This window comes from Rhizophagus irregularis, chromosome 4 (assembly GCF_026210795.1).
Source record: "Rhizophagus irregularis chromosome 4, complete sequence".
Lineage (NCBI taxonomy): Eukaryota > Fungi > Glomeromycota > Glomeromycetes > Glomerales > Glomeraceae > Rhizophagus > Rhizophagus irregularis.
In genome coordinates this window covers 5,734,182-5,756,919 of record NC_089432.1, presented here as the reverse complement: position 1 = coordinate 5,756,919, position 22,738 = coordinate 5,734,182, and the positions used below count along the sequence as shown (strand labels likewise).

Here is a 22,738-nt window from a genome sequence, read left to right as displayed (position 1 = left end):
ATTGTGATTTTTTAATTATTAAAGTATTATATATAATAAACGATTAACTTCTGTAATATAAATTATTATTATTTGAAGTCCATCTGCTAGATCCACTTCCGCTTAAACTACCACCGCCTATACCACTCACATCTCCAGGTGAAATAGGTGAAGTTATTGGTAAACTTCCATTTGGTGTTCCAGAAGGAGTCATTGCGGTAGATAACATAACATTGCTATTGTTTGCTTGATGTACAAAATATATGAAAACCATACTTGCTATTCCACTAACAAGAAATATTACATCAAACCATCTGTGATAAAATGCAATATCAATCGATTTGAAAAGAATCGTAATTTTATTCCTATATACTTCTGGTAATGACATTCTCAACATTAAAACTGAACTAAGAAAATACATTCCCATTATGTGTGCAAGAAATAACACAATATTGTTTCTCGATACGGGGTTTGATACTGCTCTAAAAAATTTTAGGAATTGAATTAATAATCCTCGAATAGAAAAAAATATCATTATTCCAACTGTGAAAAAACTTAATTGTTGATACCAGAAATCAATATCAATTTCTTTTATGTTAAAATAAGCAATTGCTAATGTTAACCCGTAAGTAATTGGGTCAGTTTTTCCCACACGCGAAAGAATAATATTGACAATTGCCATTACGATTTTGTAAATGCAATAAATTGAAAAATTATAACCCATAAAATTATAATATTTTCCTTGCCATGTTTTAGAATAAAGTATTCGATCTCTCTCTTGGTATAAATCTTCGATATCTAAAAATAATTGTCGTCCAAAATTTTCAAGTCCTGTTATTTCTTGTCTTAAAACGCTAATATTTTCACTACTAATCCCGATCCCATTCGCCATTGTATTAAACATTCTTCGCACAAATCCACCAACTCTTGAATTTTGCTCGTTTGTAGTTCTTTGTTGCTGTGAAATTATTATTCTTCTCTTCTTATTTAATATTATATCCAAAGTTTGAAGGTATTTTTTTTCGGCTGCTTGAATATCTGTATCCTTAACTTGTCTCAAGAAGAAAAATAATGTTGCATAAGGACTGTTTACTGCCCCAAATCCTGATAATATTGCCATTATAGTAACTCCAAGTACTCCCACGCGACTCATTCCAAATTGTATCAATGTATCATCGGGTATAGATTCTATTCAAATAATTTAAAAATCAGTTTTATTTATTAAGGAACGAAATTATAACGAATAAACTTACTTTTTTCGGTATTTTTAATTGGAAAAAAATCTCCAACTTTCCAAAAACCATAAAAATATATTAACCAACATAAAAGTGCGATGATTATAGAATATCTTTTGGGTAAACTTTCTTGTATATTTGTTATTAAAAGATATAATTGATAAGCTGGAATCAATATTATTACGAGGAAAAGTGACACGTAGAGGGTTATTTTCCAACATATATATCGTGAACTAAAAATATTTACGTTTTAACATTGTTAAAATGTTTTTATATAAAAATAAATAAAAATAAATAATAAAAATTATTAAAGAGAACTTTACTCTTTATGCATGACGTCCATGATCTCAAAAATGATCAATTCGAACAAAGCACAGCTTGTGCTGAAAGTAAGTGAAAATATTGCTTGAACGAATTGGACGTCATGTCGGTCAATAGACGATTCATAGTCTTTAAATAGTTTCTTTACTAAATAAACCCATCCAAATGCAAAAAATAACATTTGTGAACCAAATTGTAAAAATAAATCATATAGTAACGTAAACGTAAATTCATAAACCATCGTCTAAAAGAATCAAGTGAATAAAGTGAAGAATTTGAATTTGATTATCTTTAAAATTATGCGGTCATGCAGCTAAGGTTATACATACGATTCAACTGCAGAATTGATTGGCTTGTATAGTATTACCGATTGATATAATCAAAATTTAGGATATTCGCAGATGCAAAATTGGAAAATAATGGCAAAACAAATAGAACCTACCAAAAGCTCTTCAGAACGCATACTTTATGATATAGATGTAGTTGCTGTTTGGAAACCAGAGGATGAATTAGATCAGGAAACCGGCTCCCAAGTCAAACTACATGCTAACCCTTATGATCCTTCTTATTCTCAGATACCAAAACATGTGTTCAAGCAAGTTACACACCGCCTCGTTCGTAGCTTAGAGAAACTTGCGATTTCCACTACGGTACCACGTTCACTTATTCAGGCACGTCTAAAAGTAGCTTCTGATAGATTTATGCAGCTGTCGCCCAATTGCCAGTACCTAGCTGCATTGAGCGATCATAAAATAGAAATTAGAACGAGTAAAAGTGGCTTTGAAACAAATCACGCAATTTTTACTTCTAAAAGAGATAGAGACACATTTCCAAAATGGAGACGTCTATCCTGGAGTCCAGATTCTAAAATCTTAGCAGCTTCAAGGAGCGATGGAACAATTGAGATCATTGACGAAAATGGAAATTTAGTTTGTGTCATTTTATCTAGCACAAACATTAATTCTGATGCTGAAACAGATGCACAGAGCAGGTCGAGTTTTTTTCTTGAACCAGTAGCCTTTTTATGTTTTATTGATCCAAAACGTGGATCAAATAAGATATTATCATTTGAGGGATACATATACCAGTATGAATTGCTGGTAGTCACTTTTGATGGTATTTTACGTAGCTATTTAATTAACACAACAGAGACAGCAGCCATGGACGGAAAAGAAACTTTATTTCATTTGAGACCTAATGCTACTTATTCGCGTGAAGGACCTTCCGATCCTGGTTATTTTGTTTATTATCATAAATTTTCTTTTAAGCAGTGGTTGTCTACTACTGCTTGCGGAGCTGTCATAACATTAAATGGGTTAATGTTATGTCTTGGCGGTAAATCAAGCTTTGAGGATGATGATGAGACAACCTTGTCTTCTGTTGCATGTTGGATGCTATTGCCAGAAAGACCATTTTATCGAAAACTAGAATTGGAAGGTTCAAATAGTAGAACTATAGATGATACATCACAATTAAGTCAAGAAACAGCTGATTACTCGGGATTCTTTTATCGGTTAATAAATATTTTTTCAACCTGGCGTAATACCAACAAAAATTTCACAGATGAAATAATTCATAACATGGTTTTATCACCAAATCAGCAGCACTTATTGACTTTGGACTTTTCTGGTGCAGTAAAGTTATGGAATTTGTCCTTAAATAAAGGACTCGAATTAAATAGATCTTTCAATCAATCTGAACTTAATTTCTTTGCTAGAGGTAAAGAATTTAGAGATCTGTCTTTAGAAGAATTTATTGACAAAGTTTCAGAAATTAAAAATGAGGGTGGTGATTTTACTAGTATTCCAGGATTTGATAATGGAAAGGTTGTATCAATTGGTTGGTGGTCAAATGATGCCCTTATTTTTGGTTACCAATACGGTTTAATGATTATTGCCCGCCTTCCAGAAATGGTCAATATATTAGGTGAATCTCCAGAATCTTTTAAATCTTGTCGTGAAATTACCAGTCAATGTAATAATTGTTTCCTTGTTATTGAACATGAGGTTAAATCTGTTAAAGCTCGAATGATTAATGATGGATTCGTTCGATATTCAAGAGAACAGGAAGAAGGAGATATTGATGATGAAGAATCCGAAGAAGCAGAATCTCAATTAAGCAGATTAATAAGTGCTTTAGCAAATTCTTTACATTATGTGACTGATACTTTCTTATGGCACTTTGAAAATGATACCACGGAATCCCGTGGGAAAATTGTAACAGTTTCTAGAAAGACATATCGTCTTAATCGTATTTCTAAAATTTCTCCTCTCGAGCTATTAAATCGCAAAATAAATGCTCTAGATTATGATGACGCGTTGGTAATAGCAAAAACGTACGATCTAGATACAGATGTTATATATCAGGCTCAATGGCAGGATGCTGAAGTCTCTGAGTCTGCAATTCATGATTACCTTGATAAAATACATGATAGAGAATGGGTACTCTCTGCTTGTATACGTACATTTAGCAATAAACCTGATTTATTAAGACTTTTATTAAATTATGGTTTGAAAGACACAGATATTTTGGACAAGATTTTAAATAATGGAGCATCGTCTAACAAAGATGAAATAATTAAATTGCTTCGTGAATATCCTTTTAAAGTAAATTCTGAGGTGAAAGAATTTTTGGGCAAACTACATATATCTGAAAAAGATATTATTATTTGTAAATATAGGCATTACTTTTTTAAGTACTTGGATCGGTTGCGTACATATGAGGTTATCGTTGAAGAAAAAAAAAAGCATGACATTGAAAATGGATCTATGGAGGATTTTGAAGACAATGATGGCTGGGTCACATTTGTTGATTATGCTTCAACATTCGTTGATGATTATGCAGTATTTCGTGATTTGAACATTGCAGCTTTAGCTATGGATTATGCAACCGAAGAGTTTTTCAAGGGTTTGAACGTTCTATTTACTCATCATGGTTCCGAAACATTGCCTTATCGTTTTACAATCCTTGAACAAATTCCGGAAACGGTTAACCCTGATGATTATGAATCTTTCTTACCTAGCGTTATCTTAAATAGCAATGGTGAACTTGTTGAACGTTTGTGGCATGAACAACCATGGAGAGAAATAGATTGGGTTGATAACCCAATTTTAAAGCAACGAATATTACCTAATGTATCAGAGGAATTAGAAGTCGGAGGAATAAAATTAAACCCAGTTGAATATCCAGCACAATCAACTTTAATTACAAAGTGGTATATTGATCGTGCTCATAAAATAGATAGTGTTTCAGGACAAGTGGATAAAGCTCTTGAACTTATTCATCATGGAATCAGGAAAAATGTAATGAATTTGGAGACCTTGGAAGAAAATCTTGATATGTTAGCGAAACTCGTTTATGATTGCTATCCAAACTTGGATTCAGTTAGTAAAAGCATGTCATTGAAGGAATTTGAGGCATTAACTGAAGCGGAAATTATTCGAGTATTCCTTCAATATACTGATGAAAAACGGATTGTAAGTGACATTAAGAAATTTATCATTCCCTTTTTAAGAATATTGCCTTCTCGTCGTGCTCGATTAAATCATGTTCTTAAAGACGATATTATTGATAAAATACCAATATCAGAACCAGAGAGTAAACCACTTGATTTGCTTTACAATTATATCTTAGATATTTCATCATCTAATTTAAAATTAGTTTGTACTATCTTTGAAGCATCAAAACCGAGTTTGGATGCGCAAGAACGAATTATCGTTTCCGATGAAGATCTTGCCAGAATAGCTCTTGCTTGTCTTTACGGAAATTCTAGAACTGATAATTGGCAGGATATGACTCGTATTTATGAATGTCTTCCGATATTTGATGAAGTATCAGATGAAAGTTTTGACATTAATTCACTCCAGAATTATACACCATATGAATTTTTCTCACTATTCAAGTCTAAAAATGAAATTCAACTTCAAGGCATAATTGATTCTCTTGAACTTCATTTGAATGCTGCAGAGATTCTCACTCGATATGACAATGCTGTACCTTTATGTTGGTTTTTACAGAGTTCGAACGATTATATTTTACAAAAGCAATTATGTATTCAATTAGCAAGGAGATCTGGTAGTGGACCTGAAAATGATGAAGATAGGTTTAAAAATGAAGATGAATGGACCTTATTATTAAAGGAAATTCTTAATCTTCATGAAAATGGAAAAGGCGTTTTGAGTAAAATATCTACAGAGGAAATATATAAGATTTTTGTTTCTTCATTATTGAGCTATGGCAGTATCCTTTATCTATTTTGTGAATGCTAAATTTCTATTCTTTTGAGTGGATACTTTAAAACTATATTACCTATAACACAATACTCTTTTAGAATTTAATTTGGCCCGTAAAATTATTTTGCCTACTGATCAACCACAACCTTTAGATATAACGGTAGCTGAGCAACTTGTTATAGATGCGTCAAGAGAATTCTTTGATAATGCTCCTTCCGGAAATATGTATCATGGATATATGAAGTTGGCATATGAATGGTAAGGCGTAAGTTTTTACTAAAGTGGCTTCCTTATATTGTTGTTAATGTGTTTTATTTTTTAGTCTTCAAATTTTGCCCATTTCTGATACTCTTCAATCTGAAATTGAGTTCATTGAAGCAACTCATATGCTTACAGAACAAAAAGTTTATCATCAACCTGGAATTCTGATACATCCTATGCAAATTCGACTTGCACCAAATAAATTAGATTTGATTTCTCGTTTATTAAGTACAAATGAAGATGCATATTATGATTCTAAATCAATTATGGAACTTGCAAAGAAGTTAGGTTACCGAAATGATAAAGTTGCGGAAGTCAAAGTTATGGCCATGCTTGCTGATGCTGCATTACGTGATTCTAATCTCAATTTTGCATACAATATGTGTATCGATATTGTGAAGATAATAAAGACAATTTCAAATATGAGAAATAATGATAAAAAGGAGACTCTACTAGATTCTGTTAAAGATATTGCTTGGAGAATTTGTTATGAGGTTGCAAAGCAAGACATATTTCAAAATTTGGAAAAGCAAATGATTCTCATGGGATATGCCTTGGCAATGTGTCCTAGTGATCAAGCTGCTGATATTTTAAATATTTGGCGGAAAATAGATAATGAATATAGATTAGAATTAATTCGCAAATCCAATGAGAAATCTTTGGAAAAACCTAAATTAGTCAAACCTGTTGTTGAACGTGTCGAATCAAGCCTATTAACTCCTTTACTGAAAGGAGATCGAATTAAAAGCGTATTCAGTAGATTTTTTTAAACAACGATTTTCATTATTATTTGGACAAATTAATAACGCTGGAGGGGTTAGTAGGTTATATTGAGTACTTTATATGCAGGTTAGTTTACTAATTAATAATTTTAATAGTATACATTTAGTTATTCCTTGTTTTGTTAATTTAATAAATTTCATAATGTATAATAAAAAAGAGGTGTGAATTATTACCGGGTAGCTCGAATTATAGCCATGATAATTCGACACTGTCCCACGTCATAGTGCATAAATACATTTGCCGAAAAATGGGGTCGTCTAAAGCCGTGTTCGATCATGTGACTTGACATTTTATGAATAAGCCATTTTTTTATGAACTAAGATTAATGTAAGTATAATAAGTGTATTTTGGCCTGCTTTACAAGTTTACTTAGTGAAAAAAAGCTGGTTTTAAACACTGTTTTTGACTTTACATATGAATGAATAATCTTTGCCGATCATATCCAAAAATGGATGACGAAAATGAAAAAATTCAAATAAGTCAAAAACGGTGTTCAAAACCCCATGTTGCGCACTAAGTAAACTTGCACAGCAGGCTAAAATACACATACTATGTGTAACTTGAAAGTTTTATGTATTGGCGAAAAAGTTTTATTTGTAAAAAATAAATTTTTACAAGTCACGTGATCGAACACGACCCCCCATTTACCCCAGTATCACCGACACTTTTATAATTAAAATTCCACCCCCATGTGACCGGTGACATTTAAAGGGATGTGAAAAAAATAATTTTGTGAGGCAAAAAAAAAACTAAGTCCCTCAGATAAATATAAACAGTGAAAACGCGGTGGGGTGTGATGCCGGTGATGAATATTACAAAATCACGTGGGGGTGGAAAAAGTGTCGGTGATACTGGGGAAGATCGACCCCCCGAAAAATTATACTTGCCGTAGTATATCGGCATCACCTGATTCTAACTCATGATATACGATATATTAAATTAGTAAAGTTTAATATTAGTTAATGATATACATAAAGACGACGCGTATCAACATGCCCCAAATTCTGTACTTAAGATTCGGAATGTACCATATATATCTTGGCAGTATATAAAGTTCAAAAACTGTTTTTACAACTCTTATATACTTAAAAATGGTTTTAAAGTATGGTTATGTGATAGGTTGGTAATTATACTAATTAGAATATGACAAAGAAATTGACAATGTTTAATATTTATTTTAAATTGATATTTCAGGCGAACAAATTGGTAACAAGTCTGCGACTGAAGGAAAGATAATCACTCCCGCAAAAATACCTGAAGTGGTTAGTTTATCTGTGGTAAATTCTTCAAGATTCGTGATCCTTGGTACTAAACCAGGTAAGCAAATTTGAAGATAAGTTTCCTTTTTTTAAAAAAAAAACGCAAAACTTTAACATTTTTTGATAGAAATCCTTGAATGGATTCGTACACATTCATATATAAAACTTGAAGTTCATTTGTTTGACAACGAAAATGAAGCATCACATATTCACATCCCAGACGTAGTTGTTGATCTTTTGCCAACATTAGATTCACACCAAAACAAATCTCTTCTTGATTATGTTAATATTCTTCATCATCCTAATCCTTCGGAGGAAGAAGTTCGTCTCGAATTTCGTCCTCAAAATCCGAAAAACGATGATCTTATTGAACCCTATTTTCGTCATGTTGTAAAAAGGAATTCTTCTTTTAGTGAAATTATTGATGGTTTACAACAAAAATGGGATTCAATTGTTTATCCAAGTGCTTGGGATAATTTTAAAAATGTTACCAGTTCTTTAACAAATAATGCAAATGATGAAAATGTCGATACTTCACTTGATTCTATTGTAGTTAATAAATAACCATTTATAAATTATGTTAGCGTATTGTAAGTGAATATTACAATAATAATCCATTAAATACTATTAGTTTTAAAAAGTCATGTATATTCAAAATTTTTTTTTACACAGGTCTATAAATAGTATCTTTTAAGGAAAAAACCAATTCCAAGTTATTTAAACTACCAAACATAAAAGTTTTATAAAATGTTTATATAAAGAAAGTAAGAGGGAAAAAAAGCTACCATTTATGAAAAAAAAGAAAAGAAAAATGTAAATATTAAACAAAGGAAAAGTTACAAGAGAAAAAAAACATTTGGTTTAAAAGAACTTGGGATATTTGTAATGATGAACGATTAATATTCGTAAACCTGTGTTTTCCTGATCAATTTCGTTGTTTAAACTACCTTTTTTTTTATTTCATTCAAACAATGCTATATAAATTATACTTTTCATGAACTATTTGTGAATGATAATTTTTTTTTAGTAAATTAATAGTGCAAAAAAATTGTGTGAAAATGATATAACATTAACTTGTACTCATACTTCCAATTTTTTATATGTTGACACAATTTTCCTAAAGAACTAAAGTTATTAACCGCCCAAGTAGCTTCCCTTATTTTAGAATTTCTTTGTGAATATACTTAAAAATCTTAATAAAAATTCTAACTTTTAATATCTACTTGAAATTCCCAACGAGATTCAAGTAATCCTTTAGCGGTATCTTCCAATAATACTTCTCTACGGCTTCCAACATAAACAGTTTTATCCAAGACTTGTTGTTTCAATTCTGCAATTTTTTCGGCTTCAATAGGTTTTTCCAATAACTCTGAAAGCTGTTCGACTGCCATCTCAAGATCACGTTGATTGTCTTCAAAGATATCAGTTTGATTGTTACGAGCAAGATAAAAAGCAAAGGCATATGTCCATTTAAGTGTCATACGGCATTGAACAAGAATATCAACAGCCTTCTTAAGGAACTGAACTTCAATCCAAGATAAATCAGAGGTTTGTTGCATTTCCTCCATCTTTTTCTCAGTCTTGTTATACAATTCACGATCCAATTTCGCTGATTGTTCATGATTGGCAAATCGATTATAATACTAAAAGCGAAAAAGATTATATTTATAATTTAATTAATTAATTAAGCATGAATAAACATCATCAATAAATACATACATGAAGGTACCGTTCCAAAGAAGCACGAGATTTGGCTTGTTGATCTCTTGCATCTATGCTAGTCTTTTCGTCGTAACGATTACAATTGTACCAGCTGGTGCCATGCTCTGACCAAGGACCCATACAAACCCAGCAAAATTCATATTTGCATTTACGACAAGTCATATGGTTACATCCACCATTCTTTTCAATGGTTGAATGACACTTTCCGCATTCTTTTGTATGAGCAGAAATCCAATTAGCTGTTTCGGAATCATCTTCACATTTTTTAATCCATTTTTTTACAAGAACGCAAATGGAGGGCTGATGGTCTGGGAAACCACAGCCAAAGCAAAAGCGATGTGTACATACGCATTCGACTGTCGGGACAATGCTTGTAAGTGAAGTTTGAGGTACATGACATTCTATAGCATATTCACAACTAGGAGCAGGACACCATCGTAAATATTCGTTGTCATCAACGTATGTACGATTTAGTAACGTACGATATCTACAAAAAGTTATTTATTTAAAATAATCATAAAGGATAAATATTATTTACTAAAAAAAATCAATGATTAATATATATAAAATATAAACCTCTCATGTATATCTTTATTCACCGCCAATTCAACAGTTTTTTCGTCTACTATTACGTTACATTTGCTAGCCATACATAAAATTCTGCGACTTTCACCTTCTTCTTTGATCTTTTGTGTCAAATAATGTTCGTAACAATTTTTACAAAATCTATGCCCACAAGATAGAGCTAAGGTATCTAAATCTTCATCATCATCACAGCAAATATCACAAATAAAACCAGGAATCTTTATAAATTTTGGTGTTCTGGCATTATCAGTTATGACACCAGCTTTATTTAAGACCTCAGTTGAATCTTCCATGTACCGTTCAATAAGTCTCTCCTTATTCCAACGAAAATGACGAAGCAACGTTGCAGCATGTTGTTTCTGGATACCGAGAATATTGGATACGTGAGTAACTTCATCGTCTTGATTCTTCACGATACCTTCAATAGAGTGAACAATAAAGTCCACTTCATAATTTTTTTTACGGTCTTTTTCCGCTACGACGTCCGTAAAGTTGAGATCGGTATCATCGTCATCTACATAGTCATCTTCATCTTCGACATCTTCGACATCTTCGTCTGAAATTACAAATATAAAAAAAAATAGAATTTAATTATTAAAATCGTATAATTTTACTTGCGCAGCTTAAACTTTCTTTTGAAAAAAAATAAGATTGATAAGAACAAGCACATTAAAAGACATTGAATAACATACCTGAGTCTCGATAAGAATCTTCGAACGTGAGATCTTCGTCAGACATGTCCGACATTGGTTCAATCTTGCGTTTTTTATGCTTTGGAGACGACGTCTTGCCTGTTTAGAAGTTCAAAAAGCAATACAAATCTTCGTTCAAGTAGTAAATCCACTACGATGCAGGGTAATTTTAGGCACTTTTAGCTTTATTCAAAAGAGAACGTTAATGAATAAAAACAAAGCTTGACCACCACAAAAGAAAACTGTGCTTTATCTTTTCTAAGGAATTTTTGAACCCGTCCCCTTTATAAAAGGAGATCTCGGGGTGCATGTGCATTCTCCAAATCACATGACAATTTCATAAACCATTTATAATCCTGGATTTCGAGTTATGACACATATACAAAAATCTTTGCTCACGTGATAATAAAAGGCGCGTTATTATTATTTATAACTACAATCACATTTTAATAATTCAAGATGTTGGGAACTCCAAAGTTTGATTTTACATTAAGTTTTTTTATTATTAACTTTTAAGAAAATTTTCAAGAACCCTTGCAAATGAGGAAATAATATTGCACCATATCAAAATCCGATTACCTTGGATTAACGTGAGTAGTATAAGGACCTAAAAGATGAATCAACAAGTCAATGAATGTTTATGATGATTAGATGATTAAAGAAGATATAAATGTGTATACTTACCTTTCCACTCCCAGACACCTGTTTCAAACCCGTCGTAGATAATGTTTCCAGCACGAACATACGGGTTTGTCCGGACCTTTTCATCAAGCTTTTGGAAAAGCTTTTGACGTACCATAGGGTCTTTCACATGAGCGAATGCCTCTTCACGAAACTCCTGACCGATTATTCGTTTTTCTTCATTTAATCTCGTTAATGCTAAGCCGAAGGCAGCGCTCACTTGGCGTCTTTCCCATATCCGTTGTCGAATATACCAGAATCCAAATACTAACAAAGATGATGCTGACAGAACTGTCAATGAATAAGATAGATTATCGAAAAACTTTTTGATAAGTTTCGCGATGGCAAAAGATAATTGGCAATAAAAGCTAAAAGTTGGCTTTTTGGAGAATATGTAATTTTCCCCGTCCTTATTCTCAATGTTAATATCATCATCCTCGCAAATGGTCTCGTATGTGACATTGATATATTTGTAGTCTTGCAGTGGCATGATGTCTTTAAGTTGAAGTATGAGATTTTCATACAACATGTTATCTTTATCTTCATATCCACATGTTACTCTTCCCATTTCGCGAGCAATAATTTCTTTGAATTCTTTAGTATATTTCCTAGCCTTTGTCATTTGATCTTTATCAATCGCGCAATGCGTATAGTAAGGCTTAGCTAGCCGAAAAAATGAAGTTTCCCGTTTGAAGCCTTTTTCACATTCTGTGATGATGCCATTTGAACACGTTGCTTTAGGAGGACATTGCGTGCACATTAAGTTAATTACGAATTGAGATGATGATTGTGAATCTTCAACTTCCTTATAATCAGGTTTAACGCTATCACAAAAGCCAATTTGTGCTTTTAAACTCAACAATACAATAACGGTTGTGACTGTGAAAATAAGGAAAATTATCCCTGAACTTAATCGGATCTTCTGTTTACGTTTAACAAACTCGGGAGGCGGTCTACGATCGATATTTCTTTTGGGAGCTCGAGGTTTAAAACAATATGCAAACGCTTCACGCCGTTCAAAATGTTTTATTTTATCCTCTATATTTTCAGATCCTTCTTGAATTGGATATAAAGGTGTTTCCGAAGACGCTTGTAGTTCTTTTTCTCTAAGTTTAACTTTCTCTAGTTCTTCTGGCTCTAGAAAAGGATATGCAGGAGTTCTAGAGTACGGAGGAACCATAGGATAAAACGGCGTCTCTGATGTTGGAGCTTTTAAAGGACGTGGCGGAGAAATCCTTTCAGAATAATTTTGCCTCAATTGTTCTTGTGAAATCGAAGTCAGTTGTGCATTATTATTAATATTATCGTCATCTATAACTATTGCTTTTGAGGACTGCCCATCATCTTGAATGATTTGTGGTTGTGTTATCGTTTCTTCCTTTTGCTTTTTACTACTTACACGTCCTACTTTCCTCTTTCGTTGATTTGGAGTTTTAATTTGTGAATTTGAGATAGAAGATATATTATCTTCTTCAGCATGTTTCTGTTCAGTGACACTTTTTCGTTTAGCAGTCTTTTGCTCTGTAGAAACTTTCTGCTCTTTTTCTTCCTTTCTTTGTAATTCAGGAAGTACGTACTCCTGAAATTTCTGTACGAATTCAGCTTTCCTTGCAATACCCTTGTGTGGAATATCATGAGCGTTTAAGATTTCTTTTAGACGTTTTATGGTGACCTTATTAGGATCGAAATCTTTCGCAAAATAATCCTGGTTACTCATGTTTGAAAATATAAAATATAATAAGGTTTGTTTTATACATGAATAAAGAATATTTTTTTAACTATTATAAATTCTTTTTTATTATGAATTGCCTCGAAAAGTAAGCTAGGTAAACTTTGAAAGCTCAGGTTTGAGTTCAAAATACTTGCGCGATTTTCGCGATGTTTTATCGAATTTATATATTATGAAAACGTGTTTGCGGATTACAAATAGTTTTGTCATCCTTAACGCCCCACAATAAACATCCAATCGAATTTTTGATTGGACGAGAAATACACTTTGTGTAACAATTGTTTAGAACAAACTGACTTGAAAAGTATAAAAGAAATATCCATAACAGAAAAGTTGTTAACAATGCCAATTTAATGAAACACTAATTGATGCCATCGAGATTGCAAGTATTAAATAAAATTGCTGATGCGGCTTATGCTGGTCGCGACGGCTTAAATCATATTGTTTGTCGCTAGCGCGCGATTTACTAGAGAAGAAATGGAAGTTTATGAATTATAAGGACAACTATTTTGATAAAGATGGTAGTGAAGTATACAACTATAGTTCGTACTAACTATTAAGTTTATTAATTTTCGTAAACTTAAAAAATGCGGACATAACAAAAATGAGCGATGATATTTCTCAGTAATTACGGCATGTAACCCCTCCAATAAAAGATATTGAGGAAGGGAGGTTGGCATGAAGACGACTTAGACGAGACATGTCATGAAAAATACTGGTAACTTGGATAAGTACTCGTGAAGAGTATTTATACAAACTCGCGAATTTGGATGGTTTGAATGAGATTAAACTTAGAAGAATTTAAAAACTTGACTATGAATAAAAAAAGAGATTAGCGGAGTTGGAAGAGAAAGTTGTTCGTCGAACTCAAGGTTGGTTTCAAAGACGGGAGCTTTATTGAGAGAAGGGATAGATAATACGATAGCAGAGTTAGATAAGATAAATAATAAGATAACAGAAATTGTGACTCGCACTGCTGGCAATTGCGAAATAATGTAGTTTCTTTGCTCTCAATCTTTAACCAATAGACTTGAGGGAAAGAAGAATATTTTTAAAAACTAGGAGGTGAAGTGTCTTTCTGCCGCAAGTTTTCAGTAAATTAATATAAAGGAATGAATGGCGGGAATGTTTGCAAGTTTAGTTAGAGAAGTTGACTGGCTTGCTGGATTTCTTTTTTAGGTGCTGACTCGTTTGGTTTGCCAATTGATAAATTCCATAATAAGAAAATAGTTATTGTTCATTTAAAAAAATTATTATGTTTTCAATATTTATTATACAGTTCACCCTCATTATAGTGAATCCCATGGGCTGGAGATTAGGTCCATTTTATTATATATAATAAAAATCTGTTTTCTTCATTATAGCAAATTATTCACTATATAAAAATTCACTATAGAGACTTTTTTTTGTATGTAATATCATTTTTTAATATAAAATAATGATAATAAATATATAATTCAAATAGATCAACAATCATATGACTATTATTTGACTGCTGCACGTGAAAAACTATACCAGTTAAAAAATTTTCCGTTAAGATCTTTTAAAAAAAAATATAATAATGACCTCCACACAACAGACGAATGTAGAAACGGCAAAAATTTCACAAGAAACCTTATCGCCTTCAAAAAATGAAAATGAAAATGAACAGTCTGATGCATTCAATCCAGAAACTGGAGAAATTAATTGGGATTGTCCATGTCTAGGAGGAATGGCTAAAGGATCTTGTGGAGAGCAATTTAAAGCAGCATTTTCATGTTTTATTTATTCAAAGGCGGAACCAAAAGGTGTTGATTGTCTGGAACAATTTCAGAAAATGAAAGATTGTTTTAGAGAACACCCTGATGAGTATGGTGATGGTTAGTATAGTTATTTTAATAATATACTTTCACTTAGGATTAATCTAATATAATGTGAGAATTTAGAATTAGATGATGATGATGATGATACAGAAGAGGAAGCAAATTTGGTTACAGAAGATGCAAAAAAAATCGATCTAGTTACAGAAGACGCAAAAAATACAGATGTGTCAAAAATTACGGCTGCTTCAACTACCGAGACCTCTAATACTTTTAATCATTCTGATACAAGTGATAAACAAAAGTATGAAAAATCCGAAAAATCTAAAAATTGAAAATATTATCATTTCAGCCTAAAAAACTTATTTCACATTCATTACATGAAATTGTGACATTAAATTGAGAATAAACTTCATGATTTAAAGTTTATTATAACAACCATTATTTTATTTATTATTGTTATTTTTTTTTTTTATTATATTAAAACGTAAATAAATAATGAAATATATGTATATGTATATGCTCATTACGAAGAACTCTATTTAATCGGGTTTCCATCTTAGTTTTCTTTTTCAGATGAAACAGTAAAAGAAATAGATTCAGAATCAAATTTTCCATTTGCTTTTCTTGAAATAAGTGGTAAAGATTTAGATTTATTATCACTTGAATTACTTGAATTTAACGATAAGGAATATGGAGGAGGTTTATTATTATTCTCTTTAGTTTCAAAATCTTCTGATATTTCTGTAATCTTTTGATTCTGTTTATTTTCTTGATTCTGTTGATCCTGTTGATCTTGTTGATCTTCATCGTCTTTACTTTCATCGCTTTTATCAATTTTTTCAATCGTTTCAATTAATCTTGCAGTTCTAACCCATTTTCTTCTTCGTGTGTATTTTCTAAAACCACTTTTTGAAGAAAGATTATTCCACCTATTATCAGCATATTGCCAACCATCATTATCAACATCACCATCGTAATCAATCCACCAATCTGAATTTTCCCATTTCCATTCCATGGTTTTCTTAATTAGAACGTTTGAATCTTCAGGTGTTTCACTAATTGTAGTAGTTGGTGGTAATTCAAATGAACTTTTAGGATTTGTTGGTTCATTATATTCATCAGACCAAGCGGGTCTTTCATTTAAGAATAAATTTGTGGTCCAATCTAAACCTAACCACCAACGTTGATTCTCATATATAACAAATCTAAATATTAAATCTGTACAAGTTTTATTTTCATCTTTATTATTATTATCTTTTTTACCTGCAAGTTTCTTTTGTTGTTCTTTTGCTTTACTAATCAAAGTTCCAAAAGCTCTAACAGAAAATCCTCCCCTTTCTCCTTGTTGTGATAAATTACCTCCACAAACATATACGCATATTAAATCCATAATTCCATGAAATATCGGTGATTTAATAAGAATATATCGAGTAAATTTAAACCATGGACTATGCCATACTAATCCAAATGTTCCCAAAATAATGAAAATCCATGTTAATGAAACGAAATATGTCAATACTAACCAAATTGGATATGAATATATTAATCCACGTACAACTTTTTGAGTTTGTGAAGAATTTGTCCAATCAACATTTGAACGAATTAGATTAATAAGAGCGTGAAATGACGTAAGTTTATCAGATATAGTGTGTATTTCTGAAACTGTTCTATTCAAATCAAGTTGTGAAGTGGATTTTGAAGCTGAGCTTGGTTTTCCAAGTTTTTCGCTTTTACCTTTTTCAACCCATTTCCAACCTATCCAAACTAATAGAAGTATATGAGTTCCATATATTATAATTTCTGTTGGGTAAAGGCAAATTGTCCACCAAGCAGCCACTAATAAACAAGATTCTGAAGGATTTCCCGTTGACCAGGTAACCAAAGATAAAAAATATGAAAAAAAGTGTACAAATGGTGAAGTGTATGTTAAAACACGAGTTATACTGGGTGGTGTAGAATATAAAAAGTCAACAGGTGGAGGAGACGATATTTGTGAAGACGACGACGGTGATCCTGTAGATACTTTAATATTTGGCATATTAGTTATATCTGTAGTATCCGACATGGTCAAATCTATTGGGTTAATATTTGCTAGGAAAAAAGCTTGTTGATTAAAAGTGGACATTCAAAGACAATTTAAAAAATAATTTTTTGCAGTTTTTTTTTGTATTTAATCGGAAAAATTCACATGTATATGTAACAAACAAATAGATTTTTTTGATCTATCGAACATTATTTAACACGTGCGTACTGTAAAAAAATTTCAGTCATCTTTTTTGTCAGTATTACATCACTAAAAAAGATTACAAAACTATGCCGTTACTTTCTTCATTCCTTCAAGGAGGACATAATCATCCTGTTTCTAGAGAATGGCATTCTGAACGTACTTTACGTAAATCTTCATTAATGTATCCAATTTTTATTACAGACAAGCCAGATTCTGAAAGTGAAATTTCCTCTTTGCCGGGTCAAAAAAGGTATTTTAAATTTGTTAAAAATTAAAAAATCAAATTCAAAATATCATCGGATTAATTAACGATTTTCAGATTGGGAATTAATAAAATCGAAGGATTTCTTAAGCCTCTTGTTGAAAAAGGTTTATCTTCAGTTCTCTTATTTGGTGTTCCCACTTGTGAAAAAGATCCATTAGGATCAGGTGCAGATGATCCAAATGGTCCAGTAATTTTAGCCGTTAAACTTATTCGTTCGAAATTTCCACAATTATTTATTGCATGTGATGTTTGTCTTTGTGAATATACTTCACATGGTCATTGTGGCAAGTTGATATTATTCTCTGTTACTGCGCCGTTACATATAATATCAAATATGCATTAATATTTTATTAATATATAGGACATTTAAATGAGGATGGTACTATCAATAACGAAGCAAGCGTAAAACGAATAGCAGAAGTTGCAATAAATTATGCTAAAGCTGGTCAGTTTCACAATTTACATTAAAAAAAAATTATTAAATTTTATTAATAATAAATTCCTTTTTATAGGAGCACATTGTGTCGCCCCATCCGATATGATGGACGGTCGAATTGGAGCAATTAAAAATCTTATAATTCAAGAAGGTCTTACTAACAAGGTTAATTTAATGAGTTACAGTGCGAAATTTTCTACTAACTTTTATGGTCCATTCAGGTAAATTCCTTTTTCTTTTAAATATTTTTTTTTAAAATTTTAACTCAAAGAATATAATTCTTTTAGAGATGCTGCAAATTCAGCTCCTGCCTTCGGTGATCGTAAATGTTATCAACTTCCACCAAATGCACGCGGTTTAGCGCGTCGTGCAATTGTATGTCAAAATTTCAATTCTCATTATATGGATAATTTATTACTAACAATATTACATTAAATACTAGAGACGTGATCTTACGGAAGGAGCAGATATCATTATGGTTAAACCTGGAATGCCTTATTTGGATATCTTACGTGATGCCAAAGAAATTAGTTCTGACGTTCCAATAGCTGTTTATCAAGTGTCGGGCGAATTCGCGATGATATGGAGATCTGCTGAAGCAAAAGTATTTGATCTTCGTGCTGTCGTATTCGAAAGTATGGAAGGATTTTTGAGAGCGGGTGAATATTATAATAATATATACGTATATTGTTTTTTTCTTATATTAATTTCTTTTTTATTTCAATTTTTTTTAGGTGCAAATCTCATCATAACTTATTATACTCCTCAACTTCTCGAATGGTTAGAAACTTAATTCACGGATCATATGTAAATTAAGAAATACAAATAAAAATAATAACACTATTTTGTGCGAAATCCATGAAATCATATCTTTTTCAATCTTCTGAATGATTCGAATCTTTCTCTTCTCTCATTTCGTTTTCTAAATCTTCAATTTCCAACAAATAATCAATATCTCCCACACGCCAAGTCCAATTTGACTCTTCGCCATTATCAGAAGATACTTTGTAATATATTCGATCAGCAGGTTCAAAATAGAGGCTCTCAAATCGAAATAATACCAACCTTCTTGATTGATCATTTATAAAAATCTCATTTTTTGCCGATTTTAGAATGTATTGCATATCAGCATCTATTTCAACATCTACTTTAAAATTAATTCCATCGCTAAAGCTTTTAGCTACTTTTGCTCTTGATTCATTAAAATCACCTTCTGAAGGTGTATTACGAATAGCCAATTTCATTGTCATCCATTTTAATATACGATATTCTTTTTTTGTGTTAGAATATGCCTTTTTAGGTCCAATTGACATCCATACATCACGAATATTTAATCCATAAATTTTTAACATATCAATGGTTATACTAGATTTCTCTGATTCTAATTTATCAAGTTCAGTAATAATTCTATCATAAAATCTAGTAGTCAACATATCTTGTAATTCATCGCGTTCAGATGGAGTTGAAAGAGATGTACATACTTGTCGTGCAGCAAATGCGGCTGAAATTTACAGATTTTTTTATTACTTATGTACGAAAAGAGTTAAGTTCTATAAAAAGAATATTATACCTCCTTGCAGAAATTGTTCTGGAAAATATTCAGCGGATACCGCGCTCTTTAACATCCTCGACATTGCCCACTTACATAATTCATGTTGAAAAAATGCTGGTAATAATGATATTATAGAAGTCCAAAAATTTGTTATTGGATATGGATAATGTTTTATCCGTGGCGATTGATTACCGTAAAGCCAAGCTATAATAAATAAAAGAGTATTTTGCTTTATATCCTTATATCCTATTTAATTTTTGACTTTAACAAATAAAGATAAAAGATTACACACGAAAAGTTATCGAATAACCAGTTTTCTTAGGGGGTGGTAAATTATTAATCGGAGGATTTATATCAGTTGGATCAGGTGTGGGTATTGGGTCTTTTGGTGGACCTGGTGGAGAAGGTGAAGATGATGACACTGAAACTCGTAACGTAAACCCTGGAATAAATTGTGAAGGGAAAAGTCTTTTTGAACGAGTTAATGAAGAGGTAAAGCCTATATTTTTGTGAGTAAATAGAGAAAAAGAGCTCAAAGAACGTATCGCTTGGTTACTTTTTCGCATATTTGAAGATAAAATTTAATGATTATCGGATAAATTTTAAAAATTCTAAATATGTCGTACTGATCATTGTCAATCTTTCAAAATATATATAGACACAATTGATCTTTACGTATGCCATAACAAAAAATGGTGGTGTGTAGCTTTTTTCCTTCATTTTTATTATTCTTTTTTGTTTTTCTTAATTAGCAATTGAGCTTTTTTGGCTTGTATAGAAACTCGCTCTTCATTTTAAGGCAGAACTTGAAAACGTGACGGAGGTTGGTCCAGGTGACGATGATTATGAGTGGCATTTTAAGGTTTTAACTCGCTTTTTAGTTCGAAGATTTTTGATTATTGAGTAATTCTTTGTGGAATTTTGTTATAAGGTAAAATGTACAAGTTGTAACGAGGAAAATGACAACTGGGTTGGAGTGAACCGATTGGTAAGTTTTTCGTTCATATGGTTCAAATATTTTGATTCAAGTTTAATTTTGTATAGGCTCAAAATGAGTTGCCAGGGTCGAGAGGAACTGCGAATTTTCTAATGCGTTGTAAATTCTGCAAACGAGAAAGTTCAGCACGTAAGCTATCATTTATTATTTGTTACTATAATAATTTAACACTATAATCATATAATTTTGACATTTGTAGAATTTGACACATCTCCAATTAAGCCTTATACTATTGAAAATAATGGAAGTTTTGCTAAAATGGCAATCATTGAATGCAGAGGAATAGAATTAATCGATTTTGAACCTAGAGTAAAGATATATGATTATTGTGTTTAAAATTTTAATTCGAGTCGACGCAACTTACTAAAAAAAAATTTTTTTTGTTATTGGTCACGTGTTACACAATTTCACGATTTAACTTATCAGGCTGGTTTTAAAGCTGTAGGTATCAAATCAGGAACTGTATTCGAAGATATTGATCTTACTGAAGGTGATTGGGCCGAATATGATGAAAAGGTACTTTCCATCTGTTTTTACTTTATTTAAATTATGATGTTTAAACTTATTTATATTCAAAGGGTGGTGTTCCCGTTGGGATTTCGGAGATAAAATCTGAATTTAGACGCGCATAAATATTGATGACTTATTACACGTGCAAGATTCATTTGTATATAATTAAAATTTTTTATATTATAAAATTCTTAACAGTGATTCTTTAAAATAATTCTTTAAAAAAAAGTCCTCCATTCAACTCAAAATGACTTTGCTTCGACTTATCAATTCTTTTTTGAAACTGAGATCAGACAGTGTGAATACATAATATTTAATATTTGATAACTTCATTAAACATAAAGTTTCAGTATTATTTTGTTCATCATATCCCATGTCTCAAATAAGAATAGAAAAGACAATTATCCACAAAGCACGCGATCGAATATCATTACAAATTCTCAATAAAAACAATCATACAACATAAATATTTTTTTAAAGAATAATCGTAGAATATTAATTAATTTTAATAAAGTAAGAATTTTAGATCTAATCCTTAAAATAATTTTTTCATTTTGAATTATAAGTCTGATAATAAAAAAAAAATAAAATACTCAATATACTTAAGCAACCAAGGCGCTTGCAGTTGAAGATTCGCTGTAAAAAAACAAGTTAAGGTATAATAATACCATGTAGAATAGAATGCAGAAAGAAAATATTTCTTGTTTACGAAATCAAGATCATTTATAAATTATAACCATTATAACTGCTAAGGATACTATTTCCAGTTTGGAGCCAATTGACCAGCTTTCTTGTAGTATCTGGCAAGACGATGAATTCTAGATTCAATCAAGATCAATCTAAATTTGGCGTCTTTATCTTTACGATTACGTTCTAAGTGTTTACGAACAGCAACAGCTTTCTTGATTAAATGATATAAATCTTCAGGAATTTCAGGTGCCAATCCTTAAATGTTGAAGGAATTAGATGGATGGAATTCTTATTTTTTAAAGAAAAAAAAATATTTTTTTTTCTTTTTTTTTGAATTAAATTAAAAATATTAAATTCGTACCATTTGATTTCAATATACGAAGAATCTTATTCCCGGTAACGCTCTTCACTTGTGCGATACCGTGAGAATCTCTGAGTTGAACACCAATTTGTGAAGGTGTCATACCCTTTTTTGCAAATTTGAAAATTTGTTCACGTACGTCTTCGGCTGTAGTCTTTAACCAAGTAGGTTGAGTCCGTCGGTACGGAAGAGCAGAATCAGAAATACCTTTACCGGGAGCGTGCATACGACCCATTTTGGCTGACTTTTTATTATACTTATCCTACAAAGAGGAGACGAAGGAGGAGGAAAAATTTTTTTATGCCGATCACAATTTTTATATAATTGTCGTACATAAAAATGCGCGGAAAAATTCAATTTTTTTTTTTTTTACAGTGAATAATTGTACTTATATATTTTTGAATTCAACACAAATTACT

General features: G+C 31.4%; 11 protein-coding genes across 12 annotated transcripts; 5 read left to right on the top strand and 6 right to left on the bottom strand.

Annotated features, from left to right (window-relative positions):
- Positions 1-43: 43 nt before the first annotated feature.
- Positions 44-1,776, bottom strand: OCT59_024534 (uncharacterized protein; the record flags this gene model as incomplete). The annotated part of the gene is made up of 3 exons (XM_025316196.2): positions 44-1,167; positions 1,233-1,447; positions 1,538-1,776. The coding sequence occupies 3 exons, from the start codon at positions 1,774-1,776 to the stop codon at positions 44-46; spliced, it is 1,578 nt and encodes a 525-aa protein (XP_025181202.1).
- A 160-nt stretch (positions 1,777-1,936) lies between these two features.
- OCT59_024533 (uncharacterized protein) lies at positions 1,937-6,976 on the top strand (the record flags this gene model as incomplete). Its single annotated transcript, XM_066135493.1, has 5 exons — positions 1,937-5,774; positions 5,866-6,025; positions 6,090-6,777; positions 6,853-6,877; positions 6,969-6,976. The coding sequence occupies 5 exons, from the start codon at positions 1,937-1,939 to the stop codon at positions 6,974-6,976; spliced, it is 4,719 nt and encodes a 1,572-aa protein (XP_065991507.1).
- Positions 6,977-7,787: 811 nt separating this feature from the next.
- OCT59_024532 (uncharacterized protein) lies at positions 7,788-8,791 on the top strand. Its single transcript, XM_025310567.2, has 3 exons — positions 7,788-7,930; positions 8,006-8,128; positions 8,198-8,791. Exons 1-3 carry the CDS (start codon positions 7,903-7,905, stop codon positions 8,632-8,634), a joined length of 588 nt encoding a protein of 195 aa, XP_025181200.1. The 5' UTR covers positions 7,788-7,902; the 3' UTR covers positions 8,635-8,791.
- Positions 8,759-11,343, bottom strand: OCT59_024531 (uncharacterized protein). The gene is made up of 4 exons (XM_025323267.2): positions 11,070-11,343; positions 10,369-10,933; positions 9,790-10,279; positions 8,759-9,713 (listed from the first exon to the last, which is right to left on the bottom strand). The coding sequence occupies exons 1-4, from the start codon at positions 11,122-11,124 to the stop codon at positions 9,276-9,278; spliced, it is 1,548 nt and encodes a 515-aa protein (XP_025181199.2). The 5' UTR covers positions 11,125-11,343; the 3' UTR covers positions 8,759-9,275.
- A 155-nt stretch (positions 11,344-11,498) lies between these two features.
- On the bottom strand, positions 11,499-13,617 carry OCT59_024530 (uncharacterized protein). The gene is made up of 2 exons (XM_025316194.2): positions 11,754-13,617; positions 11,499-11,676 (listed from the first exon to the last, which is right to left on the bottom strand). The coding sequence occupies exons 1-2, from the start codon at positions 13,465-13,467 to the stop codon at positions 11,645-11,647; spliced, it is 1,746 nt and encodes a 581-aa protein (XP_025181198.1). The 5' UTR covers positions 13,468-13,617; the 3' UTR covers positions 11,499-11,644.
- Positions 13,618-15,025: 1,408 nt separating this feature from the next.
- On the top strand, positions 15,026-15,716 carry OCT59_024529 (uncharacterized protein). The gene is made up of 2 exons (XM_066135492.1): positions 15,026-15,338; positions 15,405-15,716. The coding sequence occupies exons 1-2, from the start codon at positions 15,041-15,043 to the stop codon at positions 15,611-15,613; spliced, it is 507 nt and encodes a 168-aa protein (XP_065991506.1). The 5' UTR covers positions 15,026-15,040; the 3' UTR covers positions 15,614-15,716.
- Positions 15,717-15,752: 36 nt separating this feature from the next.
- OCT59_024528 (uncharacterized protein) lies at positions 15,753-17,801 on the bottom strand. Its single transcript, XM_025309210.2, has 2 exons — positions 17,605-17,801; positions 15,753-17,531 (listed from the first exon to the last, which is right to left on the bottom strand). Exon 2 carries the CDS (start codon positions 17,404-17,406, stop codon positions 15,838-15,840), a length of 1,569 nt encoding a protein of 522 aa, XP_025181196.2. The 5' UTR covers positions 17,407-17,531; positions 17,605-17,801; the 3' UTR covers positions 15,753-15,837.
- Positions 17,595-19,071, top strand: OCT59_024527 (Aminolevulinate dehydratase; the record flags this gene model as incomplete). The annotated part of the gene is made up of 7 exons (XM_025316192.2): positions 17,595-17,758; positions 17,828-18,057; positions 18,135-18,218; positions 18,286-18,430; positions 18,497-18,584; positions 18,652-18,868; positions 18,944-19,071. 7 exons carry the CDS (start codon positions 17,595-17,597, stop codon positions 19,000-19,002), a joined length of 987 nt encoding a protein of 328 aa, XP_025181195.1. The 3' UTR covers positions 19,003-19,071.
- Positions 18,940-20,365, bottom strand: OCT59_024526 (uncharacterized protein). Its single transcript, XM_025325455.2, has 3 exons — positions 20,054-20,365; positions 19,780-19,965; positions 18,940-19,710 (listed from the first exon to the last, which is right to left on the bottom strand). Exons 1-3 carry the CDS (start codon positions 20,325-20,327, stop codon positions 19,085-19,087), a joined length of 1,086 nt encoding a protein of 361 aa, XP_025181194.1. The 5' UTR covers positions 20,328-20,365; the 3' UTR covers positions 18,940-19,084.
- Positions 19,990-21,805, top strand: OCT59_024525 (uncharacterized protein). 2 transcript variants are annotated; one of them, XM_066135491.1, is made up of 8 exons: positions 19,990-20,270; positions 20,420-20,459; positions 20,540-20,623; positions 20,693-20,749; positions 20,806-20,887; positions 20,958-21,067; positions 21,185-21,274; positions 21,467-21,805. In XM_066135491.1, the coding sequence occupies exons 2-8, from the start codon at positions 20,454-20,456 to the stop codon at positions 21,467-21,469; spliced, it is 432 nt and encodes a 143-aa protein (XP_065991505.1). In that variant the 5' UTR covers positions 19,990-20,270; positions 20,420-20,453; the 3' UTR covers positions 21,470-21,805. The 2 variants fall into 2 exon arrangements, with proteins under 2 accessions (XP_065991505.1, XP_065991504.1); XM_066135490.1 differs by having other exon boundaries at positions 21,337-21,604.
- On the bottom strand, positions 21,743-22,603 carry OCT59_024524 (ribosomal 40S subunit protein S13). The gene is made up of 2 exons (XM_066135489.1): positions 22,320-22,603; positions 21,743-22,213 (listed from the first exon to the last, which is right to left on the bottom strand). Exons 1-2 carry the CDS (start codon positions 22,552-22,554, stop codon positions 22,026-22,028), a joined length of 423 nt encoding a protein of 140 aa, XP_065991503.1. The 5' UTR covers positions 22,555-22,603; the 3' UTR covers positions 21,743-22,025.
- Positions 22,604-22,738: the final 135 nt, after the last annotated feature.

Excerpts from the sequence above, each read along its gene's own strand:
- OCT59_024524 (XM_066135489.1), bottom strand. The coding sequence starts at position 22,554 with ATGGGTCGTATGCACGCTCCCGGTAAAGGTATTTCTGATTCTGCTCTT. Across the intron at positions 22,214-22,319 it reads TCGTATATTGAAATCAAATG|GATTGGCACCTGAAATTCCT; the intron begins GTACGAATTTAA and ends TCAACATTTAAG.
- OCT59_024530 (XM_025316194.2), bottom strand. The coding sequence starts at position 13,467 with ATGAGTAACCAGGATTATTTTGCGAAAGATTTCGATCCTAATAAGGTC. Across the intron at positions 11,677-11,753 it reads AGGTGTCTGGGAGTGGAAAG|GTCCTTATACTACTCACGTT; the intron begins GTAAGTATACAC and ends TTCATCTTTTAG.
- OCT59_024526 (XM_025325455.2), bottom strand. The coding sequence starts at position 20,327 with ATGCGAAAAAGTAACCAAGCGATACGTTCTTTGAGCTCTTTTTCTCTA. Across the intron at positions 19,966-20,053 it reads TGGTTATTCGATAACTTTTC|CTTGGCTTTACGGTAATCAA; the intron begins GTGTGTAATCTT and ends TATTTATTATAG. Across the intron at positions 19,711-19,779 it reads AGAACAATTTCTGCAAGGAG|CCGCATTTGCTGCACGACAA; the intron begins GTATAATATTCT and ends TGTAAATTTCAG.
- OCT59_024525 (XM_066135490.1), top strand. Across the intron at positions 20,624-20,692 it reads ATTATGAGTGGCATTTTAAG|GTAAAATGTACAAGTTGTAA; the intron begins GTTTTAACTCGC and ends TTTTGTTATAAG. Across the intron at positions 20,750-20,805 it reads GGGTTGGAGTGAACCGATTG|GCTCAAAATGAGTTGCCAGG; the intron begins GTAAGTTTTTCG and ends AATTTTGTATAG.
- OCT59_024529 (XM_066135492.1), top strand. The coding sequence starts at position 15,041 with ATGACCTCCACACAACAGACGAATGTAGAAACGGCAAAAATTTCACAA. Across the intron at positions 15,339-15,404 it reads CCCTGATGAGTATGGTGATG|AATTAGATGATGATGATGAT; the intron begins GTTAGTATAGTT and ends GTGAGAATTTAG.
- OCT59_024532 (XM_025310567.2), top strand. The coding sequence starts at position 7,903 with ATGGTTTTAAAGTATGGTTATGTGATAG. Across the intron at positions 7,931-8,005 it reads AAAGTATGGTTATGTGATAG|GCGAACAAATTGGTAACAAG; the intron begins GTTGGTAATTAT and ends TTGATATTTCAG. Across the intron at positions 8,129-8,197 it reads GATCCTTGGTACTAAACCAG|AAATCCTTGAATGGATTCGT; the intron begins GTAAGCAAATTT and ends ATTTTTTGATAG.
- OCT59_024528 (XM_025309210.2), bottom strand. The coding sequence starts at position 17,406 with ATGTCCACTTTTAATCAACAAGCTTTTTTCCTAGCAAATATTAACCCA.
- OCT59_024531 (XM_025323267.2), bottom strand. The coding sequence starts at position 11,124 with ATGTCGGACATGTCTGACGAAGATCTCACGTTCGAAGATTCTTATCGA. Across the intron at positions 10,280-10,368 it reads AATAAAGATATACATGAGAG|ATATCGTACGTTACTAAATC; the intron begins GTTTATATTTTA and ends AACTTTTTGTAG. Across the intron at positions 9,714-9,789 it reads CTTTGGAACGGTACCTTCAT|TATTATAATCGATTTGCCAA; the intron begins GTATGTATTTAT and ends TTTCGCTTTTAG.